This window comes from Mytilus galloprovincialis, chromosome 14 (genome assembly GCF_965363235.1).
Source record: "Mytilus galloprovincialis chromosome 14, xbMytGall1.hap1.1, whole genome shotgun sequence".
Classification (NCBI taxonomy): Eukaryota; Metazoa; Mollusca; class Bivalvia; order Mytilida; family Mytilidae; genus Mytilus; species Mytilus galloprovincialis.
Genome location: NC_134851.1, coordinates 71,367,960 through 71,383,082, shown reverse-complemented (window position 1 = coordinate 71,383,082; position 15,123 = coordinate 71,367,960). Strand labels below are relative to the sequence as shown.

General features: G+C 31.7%; 1 protein-coding gene across 1 annotated transcript in view; it reads left to right on the top strand.

Moving 5' to 3' along the window:
• Window positions 1–15,123, top strand: part of LOC143058174 (uncharacterized) — a 155,545-nt gene that overhangs the window by 48,128 nt on the left and 92,294 nt on the right. Inside the window, exons 6-9 of the mRNA XM_076231637.1 lie at window positions 1,127–1,314; window positions 3,746–3,773; window positions 6,052–6,111; window positions 8,078–11,148. Coding sequence (XP_076087752.1) covers window positions 1,127–1,314; window positions 3,746–3,773; window positions 6,052–6,111; window positions 8,078–11,148 — 3,347 coding nt within the window. The remainder of the gene's footprint in view (window positions 1–1,126; window positions 1,315–3,745; window positions 3,774–6,051; window positions 6,112–8,077; window positions 11,149–15,123) is intronic.

Sequence of the window (15,123 nt, the reverse complement as noted above, 5' to 3'; positions counted from 1 at the left end):
TTAATTAATTTATTTTTAATACAGATTTGTGATGGATTCTTAAGATCTTGATGAATACTACACACAACTCGACTTTTCATTTATTTGTAGGTAGCTACTTTTCAGCTTATAGTTGCGGAGTATATATCTCTAAGTAAATACGATATTCCAGAGTTTGCGTTTCCTTTCATGATATCCTTCTTTTTTTTCCTTTTTTTCAGGATAATTATCTTATAGATAGTTTATTCTCATAAAACTATGCAAAGTACAAAGGTTACAGAAAAGTTAAAAAATAATATACATAAAAATAAAAATGCATTAAATCCTAGATGGTTATTGCTAACAATGAGGCTGCAAAACAAAGAGTGCCAAGTGTTGAAAATTTAGTGATTCTTTCAAAATTTTAACGTATTTGACTGTAATATCTGTGTCACTGATAATTGTTATCACCTATGATAACAAAAATCCATAAATTACAAAACGTCACAAAAGATCAATTTCAAACAAAATGAATATGATATTAAATATGTTGCTCTGAACCAAACCGATGACATTAACATGTTTTATGTTATCTCAATTATAGATGACACAAACAGACAAAATTGCTATGATACATAAACACAAATGTATAACACAAAATATTAGTATGGCTCAAATCATAGTCAAATCAAAGTAGATTTCTGCAACATTACCAACGCAGACCAGATAAATCATCTGTTTGTTAGTTTTTTAATCTAAACTATAAACGATGAACTGAAATAATATTTTGATATTATAAAGACATGAATCACAAACACCACAGAATATATTGATATGACATTGGTTACTCACCGAACAACAACTTTGTTCAATTGTTTTTACCAGCACGTATCACACACAATGTCATATATATCCATGTGAAACAAATATACGCCCTCAAACCAAATATTTGAAACTTAAATGGAAGAGATTATGAATATTTCTATGATATAATTTACAGTCAACACAAGAGACGTGATCAAGAAATAGACAACACAATATTGTGTGTGATCCATATCATGGGACCGGTATTACAGACAACACAAGCAAATGTATATAACAAAATGTATATGCAACAGTTATCCGAATTCCATACCTGAATATTTAAAACAATTATCTTATTTGACAGGTCAAAATTTAGTGAGTGGACTAAAACTCGGTATAGATATAGTGGGGGAAATTCGTCAACAAACACAAGTTCTAAGTGAATATGCACAGAAACTAAGAACAGAAACTCAGAGTGAACGGAACCATCTACAAACAGAATTAAACAACTTAAAAAATGATTTACAGAAAAGAATGAGTAATGTAGAAAGGGTATGTAAAATTAATCCAAAAACGTATTTATCAATTAAACCTAAAGAGCACTCACGAATACTTTGGTGCAACCGTATATAAGGTTTTTGTCCGCTTGAAATTTGACTTCGCATGAAGTTAGTTGTAGTTTCCAATAATTTATCGATGTTTTAACATTTGATTCAAGTTTGACGTTCTGTAAACACTTTGAGTACACACCCGTTGTTAAAAGTAAAGTCACAATGATACTGCACTCCGAGAATTAAACAAGAAAGTTCCTAATCAAATGGCAAAATCAAAAGTCTAACACATCAAGCGAATGGATAGCAACTGTCATATTCCAGACTTGATTCCGGCATTTTCTTATGTCGAAAAATTCATATACATATTTCAGCTGATTGACAACATCATGATTTGTTTTGGCTTATCTCATCCTACTCTTACGTCGTAGTTTTTTTTTTTTAAATAATACACCTCACATCAGATTGTGTACATGACGTTATTGAACGATGCCATAAAAATATTAAGGATTTGAGGGGAAAATGTAAGCGTCACTGATAAGTCTTTTGCAGACGAAACACGTTTTGAGTAAACACTTATACAACTGATATTCTTCATGGGTTTTTGTTAGTAACCTTTTTAAAAGTGTCATCTGGCAACGACACGTACGTTTTATATGATGAAAGAACGTCATGTAATAACATAACAACCAGGAAAATGTATAAACCAGCATTCACTAACCATTATATAATTTTGTTACATTGTCTAAATGTTTTACAAATGTTTTTGCTTATTGGCAACAATACGAGATCTACATAAATGCTTGTATAAAAGAAACCATAAGTTGACTTTTTTAAGCAGTAATGGATCTAAAAAGACGATTTATATGATCAATGTGTAAATTATCGATACCTCTGCTGATAGACTATCAGTCACCGCGGGTATCATCAGCTCAATAGTCAGTACTTATAAAAACTAAGGTTCCAACTCCCTCGGGCAAAGTTGACCTTAGATGGATTTGGCCTTTTTATGTATTTTTCGTTGTTTATACATCCTGGGATTGAAAATATTTGGCTTTGGGAGTTCCGGATCAAGGTAAATCCAGAAAAGCGCTTCGGACGCATGAAATCCATAAACGTGTTGTGTTTAATTTTGTATCTTAAAACTGTTACGGACAGGTAGAAACTTTAAACAACACAATTATCAGCAATAAAATAGTTAGGATCGACTTATCCTTCCAGAGCATCTGAGATCACCCCAGTTATTGGTGGGGTTCGTGTTGCTTACTCTTTAGTTTTCTATAGTGTGTTTTCTGTACCGTTGTTTGACTGTTTGTCTTTTTTTTATTTTTAACCATAGCGTTGTCAGTTTATTCTGTATCTTTGAGTTTGAATGTACCTCTGGTATCTTTTGCTCCTCTTTATGAAAATGTTAAATAACGGAAAATAGTTGATGGTTCAGCAGTGAGTAATTGCCCTTAAAGGACGATATTCTTTTATCTCGAAAACTGTAATAGATAAATATAAACTGTAACCGTACAAAGATGAGTAATACACGTGTTAGAAATCAGAATGAAAACGCAACCATTGAATGACATTTTATGAAGATTGTGCTCTCAAATAAAGGTTTTCTATCTAATAATTAAGTTCGTTGCATTTAACCCGAAAAATAAAATATTTTTGCACCACATTCTCACATTTTGAAATGCTAAAGACATAGTTGCCTTCGTTCATTTTGTTGTTTGATATTGTAGATTTATGGACCTTCACATTTTTAATTCATCTTCGAGTTCTTATGTTTTGTTAAGATTTTCAAGGATATATTTTACCTGTAGGCTGAAAAATTTATCAGAGATACAATATATACGAAATATTGATAATTTTGTCTTCATTTCATAATGTTGTTAACTATAAAGACGTTAGCAGATAGGTAGAAACTGAAAATACTAAAATCATCAATGCAACAACTAAACAATTCTACTCAATAAGAACTTTGAATAATCAGACATTAAACATTTGTTAAATGACTATGATAATAAAGGAAGAAATATATATCAAAATGGCATATTCTCACTGGCAGGCGAGTCAGGTTCATAATTATGAGTTTCCATTTTGTTATCTTAAAACCAACAACACAGAGACTTGTTCAGCAAAAATCACAAGCAATTCAAATGTTTTGCCAAACGAGATTTGTATTTCATTGTATTGCATGTGATAGTATCTGCATCATATCTACACAATCACCTAGTTCTCCTTTTTACCATGGGAACAGTTTTCTAGCTTATATTCTAGTTCCGATTTCTTCTCCTTTTAAGCAGAGGGGTTTTCCTTCAAACACAGGAAATTTCTAAATAACAAACGTAAAAGCTCAAAGGATTGATTCGATTCCTTTTTTACTATAATACAATTTAAATTCTATATTCAAATGAAATGTCCGATCTCAATTTTTTCAGCAAAGTAAGAAGAATGCTGAAGATATAAGTGAGTATTTTTATTTTCGGTTATAAACATTCCGTAGAATATTGAAGGTATTTCTTGAAATCACATTCCATTCGTTCGAATTTGTATTTACATATTGATTTTATGTACAAGTTATACTTGGAGTAATATCGAAAGACAGTAGATTTTCAACAGATTACTAAAACAAACAAAAATAAATTTTCCAATATAGCAAATGAATGACCAGCAATATTTCTATGTTATTTGGTATCAAAACTATAAAAATGTATATATGATTCAATATAATCTCATTAATCAATCCAAATGGGAAAAAAGGAAAATAAAAAAAACTAACAAAATTTGAAGACCTCAGTTTGTACATATTTACCTGTATACACTTACGAGCTTACGTAAACATGTGTCAAGATTTTTATGATAAATCATTAGAACTATTTGTAATTTAAATTCACGAATTCATTATTTATGTCAAATCTTTGGTTGTTTCTTTCGAGCGGTGTCATGATTTGACTCTAAATGTAATTCATATATGATATTAATACTTTTTCACTGCTAAGAAATACATATTTTCACGTCCAATTAATCTTTGTTATACTAATAAGTTTACTTTCCGATGACCTTTAATATCCTCTCACTTTGATTACGAAAAATATATTACAGAATGTTAATTATGATCCAGTAAACATTTCGACATTGTATATACTTTTATCCGTGTCGGAATGTTAACACTATAACAATTTCCAATTAAGATTTGACTTAATACTAACATCCCGATATCGTAAGGTAAAGACAGCACAGGGCACTTGAGTTTTTTTCACTGGAAAAAAAATTGTTGAATTTAATAAACACATTCTTGACATGGCTTGTTGATCATTGTGGTGGAAAAAAATATCTAATAAAATTGAGAATGGAAATGGATAATGTTTCAAAAAGACAACAACCCGGTAAAATAGAAAAAAAAAGAAATAAAACACCCGAAGGCTAATATTTGATTGTTATGTACAGAATACCAACTTTCTCTTGCAAAATACCTAGATGTGTTTTAAACTCGAATAGAATGTGGATCCTTTCTACTTTTAATTTTTTTTTGTATCGTTAATGTTATTTCACTCCTTCTGGTTTTGTTTTGCACAGTTTTTAGTTTTTCTTTGTTTTTTACATTTTTGTTAATTTTTTTCTACTTTTGTTTTTTTGTCAGTTGTTTTTTGTTTCTGAAGGTCACTTCGATTTCTATTTTCCGCCACTCTTGAATGTTCTAGTAAACATCACAATATTAAACAGATATGTTCTTTGAGAGATGTTTTGTTTACCCTGAAATGAATTAAATTTAACAACGTTTAACATTAATCACTAAATGATCTCAAAAGTAATTCAATAGTTTAATCCCGCAGCAAATGTTTGCACCTGTCCTAAATCAGGAATCTGACGTACAGTAGTTGTCGTTTGTTTATGTTTTTTACGTGTTTTTTCGTTTCTCGGTTTTTTATATAGTTTAGACCGTTGGTTTTCCCGTTTGAATGGTTTTACACTAGTAATTTTAGGGCCCTTTAAAGTTTGTTGTTCGGTGTGAGCCAAGGCTCCGTGTTGAAGGCCGTACCTTTACCTATAATGGTTTACTTTTATAAAGTTGTCTCATTGGCACTCATACCACATCTTCCTATATCTAATCAATATAGATGAAAATTCATGCATGCCCATAAAAACTATAATACGATCTGTAACATGTAAAAACCAGACACAATTATAAACAAAGCGGAACATAGGTGTTTTGGCAGGGTAAGTTTGTTATGCATCTTACTAATATATATATTCCATCTCAGCATACACAAAAATTAAACAATGACATTCACTACTTAAATAAATGTAAAGGATGTATTCTTCTGAGAGGCTAAGTGATCAATCATACGTGGCTTGTGCATATACTAATACTCTTAACAGTCTTTTGATCTTACGAGTGTTCCATTTTTCAAAATCCAAAAGTTATACAGACCTTTCAAATTATTTTTATAAATATTTTGGACTGATCATTTTAGTGGATGTACCAGTGTGTCAACAAAAACAAAACTTTAGTTAATAATAAACAAAAAAACATAAAATATAAAGCAAATATCATTGCAAACTCCTAGAAAAACACGGAAACAAAGAGAACAATAATGCACAAAAACACCAAAGAGTCTGATATAAAATAAGTGCTAAATTAGGTTGAAAGAAAAGGTAGCTATATGACATAGAATAATACATATACAACACATAATTGATGTTTTGCAACTTGAGCAACTTCAGCAACTAAGTTTTTTTTCAGAGATGCTAAATGAAGAAAAGAAAAATCGTGTAGAAGATCATATTCCACAGCATATTCGGGGTATACATAATTCAAGTTTACTTAGTCTTAAGTGTAAATGATCATGGAAGCACTTAAGTTATTGTATATCTTTATGAGTTTATATAGTATTAGTAAAGTAATTGTGTTGTATTAAAATAATATTGATTTGAACTAATGCAATTTACCTAATATGTCTACCTTTAAATTGGATATGCATCAACAAAATGAGAAGCTGCACGAAAATGTTAAGATTTTTATGCACAATGTAATGAACCAACCTTAATTGTAATCTTTGACCCGTTAATGATTTGAAAACCTGACATTTTATTGAAAATGATATTCAATAAAATTTAATAATAATCCATAATTTTTTTTAATCACCAGAATTATTTTACAATTAGCTGTCCCCACTCAATCCTGTTCCTGTATGTTCTATTGATAAGAACACTTCTCAAATATTATCAACTTGTTTAATTTCCTTTTTCCTATATTGCTATAATGTAAGATAAGGATATCTGACCGACAAGGTTCATGTGACATTGGCATCATTGTTGTCCGCTGCATGCGCATTGTGGTAAACACAGAAATACCAGGCGTACGTCCGTTCGGCCTTTTAAGCGCTCTCACGTATACACATCTTGCCAGTTTTGTTGTGAAATGGATATCAAAGGTGTATATTAATATCCTCTAGGACAATTTCGATAATAAGTGCCAATCAACTATTTCTTAAATAGTTATACCGCTTGGAAATATCAGGCCTATGTCAATTGCACTGTAAGCGCTCTCACATGATTAATTTTTGAAGAAATTGTACGAAATTCATATCAATGGTTCATATCAACAACATCTTGGACAAGTTTGAAAATCAGTGCAGCTTAGCTATTTTTAAAAGAGTAAAAGAAAGATGCACATTCGAAACATTAATACTATGAAAAAATTGCATTGTAATCCTGCCTTACTCTTAGATATTTATAAAAAAATATTTGAAAACACATAAAATAAATATTTAAGTTATTGACCTTGGACACATAAAATGTTTGCAGCATAAGGGACACTGGAACCTTGTTTTTTTTTATTATTGTTCCTTAATCTATGTTTATGTGATTATATCAGTTTCTATATTATAACAAGTAATTGAATTTGTCTATAGCTTGACATTGCATCTTTCGGTGATGTGTCATAAAGAAAAGTCAAACAGAAGTTCTATCAAATCACTTAGTATTTAGTATGAACCAAAAAAATATGGGTTATACACCAACAAGTCAGCAACTCATCAATACAAATAACCAAAATACAATCGAAGAGCATTCTAGAGTTGTCAACAGCTTTCTTAATGCCTTAACTTTGTTTTTAAGTGGTCGTTGGTAAAATTTAGATTATATTGATCTGTTACTTTGTTAGTTTGTTTTAGTAACATGTTATTCAGGGACGATTATTTGATATTTGGACGGGGGAGGGGCATGGAGATTTGGAAATGATGTGTAGAAGCTGAAAATAAATTGATATACTGCCCAAAACAGGATGATGTTAAGATATTGTTTGGATATTATGTCTGTATAATGATAAGGTTGACAATTCTTGGTTCATTTAACAACTTTAAAGTTAAAAAGTTGGCTAATGAATAATTATTCTAATTATCAATAGTTAGATTTGACTTTGGATTGTACTGTAATGGTTCCTTATATAAATCACATTGAGGATGCATACAGTTTGGCTAATCTCCACCTACTGACATGTACAAACTTTTGGTTGATTAAACTATAGAGATGACCTGTGCTGAAATAACTTATTTTAACTTTATTTCAAAATATATTTATTTTGTTATCAAAGAACAGTTCATACTTTATCAAATTTTGTTTACCTATTTTCTGAACTTAACCTTGAGGAACTTCCGTTTTCTTTAGTTAAAAGAGCGCGGGGTTTTAGATGTAGAATTGTTTTCTTTAGTTCATGGTCAAAATTAAATTTACAAATAAGACATCAGCTTTGATTTTTTTCTCTGCAGCTCACCATGGACAGGAAATAAGAGAATGGGAGCAAGACCAACTTGCATTTTTTGAAACAAGAGCAACGCGTCACATACTACAATCTCTCCAGTTGCATAACTGTATTGTTGTGACAGGAAGCTCGGGTTGTGGTAAATCTTCTATCATACATCATGCTGCCTTACACTTACGTGACAGTTTGGGATATGAAATAATACCTGTGTTAACACATGTAACAGGACCAACAGACATAATAAATTATTATAATGAAAACAAAAAACAAGTGTTTATAGTTGATGACATATGTGGAAAGGAAACAATCAATAGTCAGACATTAAAAACGTGGAGAGATTATTCAGAAAAAATGGAGAAATTATTTAAAGTTGCAGAGAAAGATGTTGCCAGTAAAAATAAAGGCATGGTTTCAAAGGTTTTTAAGGTTTCAAGTCCAAAATTACTACTGTCTTGTAGACTGCATATATATAAAGAAGAACAATTTCAACGTATTAAATTATTCACAAAAAAAGAATGCAATCTGTTATCACCCGAGTTGTGTTTACAGGAAACTGAAAGAATGCATATGCTTCAAAAGTACCTTCCAAATGACAAAATTAACAATGTGAAACAAGTCATGGAGAACGTTGATTATTTTCCCTTGCTTTGTAAATTGTCCAGCGACAAAACATCAGAAGAAGTCAAGAAACTGTTCACAGCTCCATTAGTTAGTATTAAAAATAGCATACAAAACATTATCAATGAAAACAATTATCAATTCTGTGCCCTTGTTCTGTGTGTGGTATTCAATAATGGATTAAATACAGATTGGCTGACACCAGGATCAGTTTCTGAAAGGAAGAATGACAAACTTGAGGACATTGTTAAAGAATTTGACATAGACTTGAGCAAACAGAAGCATAGAAATTCTTTAAAAGCTGGATTTTCAACATTAAATGGCACCTTTTTGAAACTAAGAGGCAAAGAGTATAGAATGATACATGACAAAATATATAAAATGACAGTTGTAAGCTGTGGACAAATCCTTACAGAATGTTTCATCAAATATGCTCCCTCTGTATCTATTCGGGATCACTTCATCTTCGAGTCTCTTAAAGAAGTTCATGAAAAAGATCATTCAATTTTACTATTGGAAAACCAAGAAACATATTATTTTGAACGACTATTATGTGACCTAAAAGAACAGGTCATTGAAAGTACATTTCACAACTACCAGTTAATTAGTCAAACATTTAGAGATAAGTTAATAAATTTTTTAGGAGTGAGTGATGATGCAAAAACAGTTTTAAAGACGCTTTCTTCACAAGGTTGCAGAATAAACAATAATCATGATGAACTAGACATGCTAGAATATGAAGATAAGGAGGCACACTTTTATTCGACCCCTTTAATAGAATCAGCAACTACAGGTTACATTGATATTGTTCAATTTCTTATTGTTAACGTTACATGTGATGTGAATAACACAGACAGTAAAGGCAGTTCCCCTTTACACAGGGCATCTGGAAGAGGACATTCAATTGTAGCTAAATTGTTATTAGAGATTAATGCTGATGTTTCTCAGTGTTCTGTTGATGGTTGTTCGCCATTGTATGTGGCCTGTGAAGGGGGACATAAAGATACAGTAGAACTGTTACTGCAAAACAATGCTGATGTCAATCAGTGTTCTGTTCATGGAGTGTCGCCATTGGCGGAGGCCTGTATCGGAGGACATAAAGATACAGTAGAACTGTTACTGCAGAACAAAGCTGATGTCAATCAGTGTGATACGATTAGATGGTCTGCATTGCATCATGCCTGTAATGAAGGATATACAGATATAGTAGGAATATTACTGCAGAACAATGCTGATGTCAATCAGTGTTCTGTTCATGGAGTGTCGCCATTGGTGGGGGCCTGTATCGGAGGACATAAAGATACAGTAGAACTGTTACTGCAGAACAAAGCTGATGTCAATCAGTGTGATACGATTAGATGGTCTGCATTGCATTATGCCTGTAATGAAGGATATACAGATATAGTAGGAATATTACTGCAGAACAATGCTGTTGTCAATCAGTGTGATAAGTATGACTGGTCTCCATTGTTTGTAGCCAGTGAAGGAGGACATAAAGATACAGTAAAACTGTTACTGCAGAACAATGCTGATGTCAATCAGTGTTCTGTTCATGGAGTGTCGCCATTGTTTGTAGCCAGTGAAGGAGGACATAAAGATACAGTAGAACTGTTACTGCAGAACAATGCTGATGTCTCTCAGTGTGATAAAGATGGCAGATCTCCATTGTTTGTAGCCAGTGAAGGAGGACATAAAGATACAGTAGAACTGTTACTGCAGAACAATGCTGATGTCTCTCAGTGTGATAAAGATGGCAGATCTCCATTCTTTGTAGCCAGTGAAGGAGGACATAAAGATACAGTAGAACTGTTACTGCAGAACAATGCTGATGTCAATCAGTGTTCTGTTCATGGAGTGTCGCCATTGGTGAAGGCCTGTATCGGAGGACATAAAGATACAGTAGAACTGTTACTGCAGAACAAAGCTGATGTCAATCAGTGTGATACGATTAGATGGTCTGCATTGCATTATGCCTGTAATGAAGGATATACAGATATAGTAGGAATATTACTGCAGAACAATGCTGATGTCAATCAGTGTTCTGTTCATGGAGTGTCGCCATTGTTTGTAGCCAGTGAAGGAGGACATAAAGATACAGTAGAACTGTTACTGCAGAACAATGCTGATGTCTCTCAGTCTGATAAAGATGGCAGATCTCCATTGTTTGTAGCCAGTGAAGGAGGACATAAAGATACAGTAGAACTGTTACTGCAGAACAATGCTGATGTCTCTCAGTGTGATAAAGATGGCAGATCTCCATTGTTTGTAGCCAGTGAAGGAGGACATAAAGATACAGTAAAACTGTTACTGCAGAACAATGCTGATGTCAATCAGTGTTCTGTTCATGGAGTGTCGCCATTGTTTGTAGCCAGTGAAGGAGGACATAAAGATACAGTAGAACTGTTACTGCAGAACAATGATTTACAGGAACACGAGGAAAAAATAAAGAGTTTAGAAAGTGTATGTAAAATTAACAAATACATATGCAACTGTTGTATCTCTGTTACACTTTAGAAAGACTTAGTGATATACATATTCGTAATATTGTTGGAATCCATCAATATGTTGTATTTTGTATGATAGAATATCATTAGTTACATAGTGTGTTAGTGACTTAATATGATATACACGGGGGATGTAAATTTCATATGGGGTGAGAGCGAAGCTCGAACCCAACATGGAATTAACTGACCCCGCATATATATTATATTAAGTCACTACCACACAATGTAACGAATTAATCTCAACGACTATCTTTATTTGTTGAATTTAGACTAGAGTTGTCTCTTTTGCTATCATAACGCATCTTCTTATTTCTATATTAAAGTGTTCAAGTGTTCAATTTTAAGAACCTTCTTCAAGTGGTCTGCGCTAAAAAAAATAATGGAAACATTAACTATTTATTATCAATATTAAACAGAACTTTCAATAATTTTGAATAATCAAACAGTTCGAAAGTTGTTACCACTACTAACCGTGTATTGAATTAAGCCCCGCCTCCCTACTAACCTAATATTGAATATGCACGGTCTCCATGCGGACGCTTTTAACTCTGTCATTTTTTTCCAATTCCTTTTATACCCCTGTTTGATTTAGTTATTTGTTAAACCAGTCAAAATTATCAAACATGTTAAGTTTGCCATGTTGTTGTCTTTCCATAAAAGATTTGTTTTTTTCATAGCCATTTATTTTAACAAAAAAGAAACTAAACAGCACCACTGTCATATTGACTAAATCGTTTCTTTACTATATATTGGCATTCCAATTATATCTTTTAGATAAATTTGCTAACTTATACTATTTTATTTTAGAAAACAAAGAAACATGACGAATCATTAGGTGAGTAAATTCATTTATTTCAGTCATATAACAGAAAAACAAAGGATATGGAGTATCAATTCATTACACAAAATCAGTATATACATAGCAATTAAAAGCAAAGTAACAGCACTTTTGTTGTTGTTCTTCATCTATACAGAAATTTTTTACATCATATCCGCTGATTTATAATTATATAGCTGGAGGGTGTGCAGTTAACCGTAAAAAAAAAGTGGGTAACTCTATATTATCTCAACTGTTGAGATCAATTAATCCCATTAGTGTTCAACGAATAAACAGCAATATCTTTTTACTTTTTGCATGCATAGTATCAATTAACTTATTGATAGAAATATCTCCAACTTCATACTTTATTTGGCCATTTAACTTTGTTTGATTCTAATGTCACCGATGAGTCTTTTAAAGACGCAAATAAAAAATTCTGAAACAATTCAAACAAAAAAAGAAATGAACTCATACAAGACAAAAAACGATTTTTTTTTTTATAAATAAACACTATAAAAAAACAAATACACAGAAGAGCCAAAAAGAATATTGAAAGATCTTTGTATTAAAACAATAAAAGTAGTCTCATTTAAAACAGGTGTTTAGCTTGATTAGCTTTAGACAGAAAAGATAGAATTTACATAAAAAAATATGTCTGTTCTATTGAACTTGTGAGTAACTGAATTATTTTTCAGAAGAAGTAATAAAACAAGTTGCATATCATATTCCACAACATATTCGAGGTAAACATAATTAAAGTTAATAAGTCTCTATTTTCAATAATCATACAGGCCCATCAGTTGTTATATATGATTGTATGTATAACAGACAGACAGTGCTCTTCATTTATATAAACTGGTACAAATTGATGAGGCAGAAAATATTGAAAACAGCACATTTAATAATTTCATTCTTCCTACGCGCTTTTCTGTGACCTGCTAAATATGTAAGAGCTGAGGATGTCTGAATACCGAAACAGTTGAAGAGCTTTATGACAAAAAATATCTGAAAAATAGCCGATTCCATCTAAAGTCAATTTTGCCTGAGGGAGTTGAAACCTTAGTTAGTCCACTACCGACTAAGTTGAAGGGGTTTTTAGGTTTTCAATCCATCCGTCTGTCTGTCTGTCCATCCGTCAGTCCAGTAAATCAGCTTTCTACCCTTTTTCTTCGTTCTTAAATGTATTGATTTGATATAAACTGTTAATTGGTTTTATCATGACAAGTTATAGATCAAATTCGAATTTTGTTCCATTCTGAAGATGAAGTCCAGAGTTATGGTCCATAAAAAATTCAAATCTAATGTTAGAGTATGATGTTAAACCATAGTTATATACAAAGAGAGATAACTCATTTTTTTAAAGAAATTCTTTAGTAGATTGTTTGAAAAATTTGTGCCAGTTTGTTTGTTTGTTATTTTGTTTTAACTAATTATCTAAATGCTATATATATAAAAAAAAAATTTAAGTGAAATCCTTTAATTAATAGATAATTAATAATCTATTTTTATTAAGGTATATATTTCATTACATAACATTGTGTAGATAAAGTTGTTGACACTTTATAGATAAGTTAGAAATTTATATTAGTTTGTGACATATGAAAGAAAAATTATTTGGAACTATTACTTATATTTTATGATAATTTGAAAACAGATATACATTACTTTACATATAAAATTAACGGTACCAATTTTCTTGCACCAGATGCGCATTTCGACAATACATGTCTCTTCAGTGATGCTCGTGGCCAAAATATTTGAAATCAAAAGCTTATATAAAGATGAAGAGCTATAATCCAAAAGGTCCATAAAGTATAGCCAAATCCGTGAAAGGAATCAGAGCTTTGCATGAGGGAGATACATTCCTTAATTTATAATAATTTCTATCATTTTGTAACAGTGAAATTTAATAACACAAAAAATCCGTATTTTCATGCCAGTACCGAAGTACTGATGAACAGTACTGACATTGCTTATTTTTAACTCCATTACAAAATAGATTTATGTTATCAAAGAACATTGTATCAGTTCATATTATTATTAATTATTGTTTCCTATGCTCTGAACATAGATTAAAAAACTTTCTATTACAATCAGTGAGTGAGGCATTTGAGATTGGATATATCTCAAAAGTTGCTAAGACAGGGCTATGAATCAATCAAATTAAGGTCATCACTCAAAAACATTTATGGTCGCCATCATGAGCTGATTGGCCATTATGACGAAAGTTTGTCAGAAATCATATCTGATATTCTTCCTGAGTCATAATAACCTTCCATCATTACCGAACTGAACAAAGAAATAACACGACGAGTGACGTAGACGGTGCAGGAAATGCTTACCCTTCCAGAGCACCTTATTTCAATTCCGGTTTTTAGCGGACTTCTTGTTGTTTCTTAATTATTATTTATAGCTGTTGATGTTAATGTCCTTTGTTTACCATGTTGACTCCTTGGTTTTGATTGTTATTGTTCTTTTTGGTTCTAGTACAAAATTGAACTTACAAACTCCACTTTCATTGTTTTTGTTATCAGCGCGCCATTCACAAGAAATAAGAGAATGGGAGCATGACCGAACTGCCTTTTTCCAAACCAGAGCAACATGTCACATACTGGAATCTCTACCCTTGTATGCCTGTATTGTTGTGACAGGAAGTTCGTGTTGTGGTAAATCTTCAAACATACACCATGCTGCCTTACACTTGCGTGATAAGTATGGATATGAGATAATACCTGTTTCAACGGGACCAACAGACATTTTAAATTATTATAATGAAAACAGAAAACAAGTTTTTGTTGTAGATGATATTTGTGGAAAGGAAACAATAAACACACACACATTACAGATGTGGAGAGATTATTCAGAAAAAATAGAGAAAATATGTAAAGGTACAGAAAAAGATGTTGCAAGTAAAAATGATAAAACGGTTTCAAAGGTATCCAGTCCAAAATTACTGATTTCTTGTAGATTGTATATATATAAAGAAGCACAGATTCAAGGTATTACATTTTTCACAAAAAAAGAATGCAATTTATCTTCACCCGAGTTGTGTCTGCAGGATGATGAAATATTGTATATGTTGCGGATGTACCTTTCAGATGACATAATTAC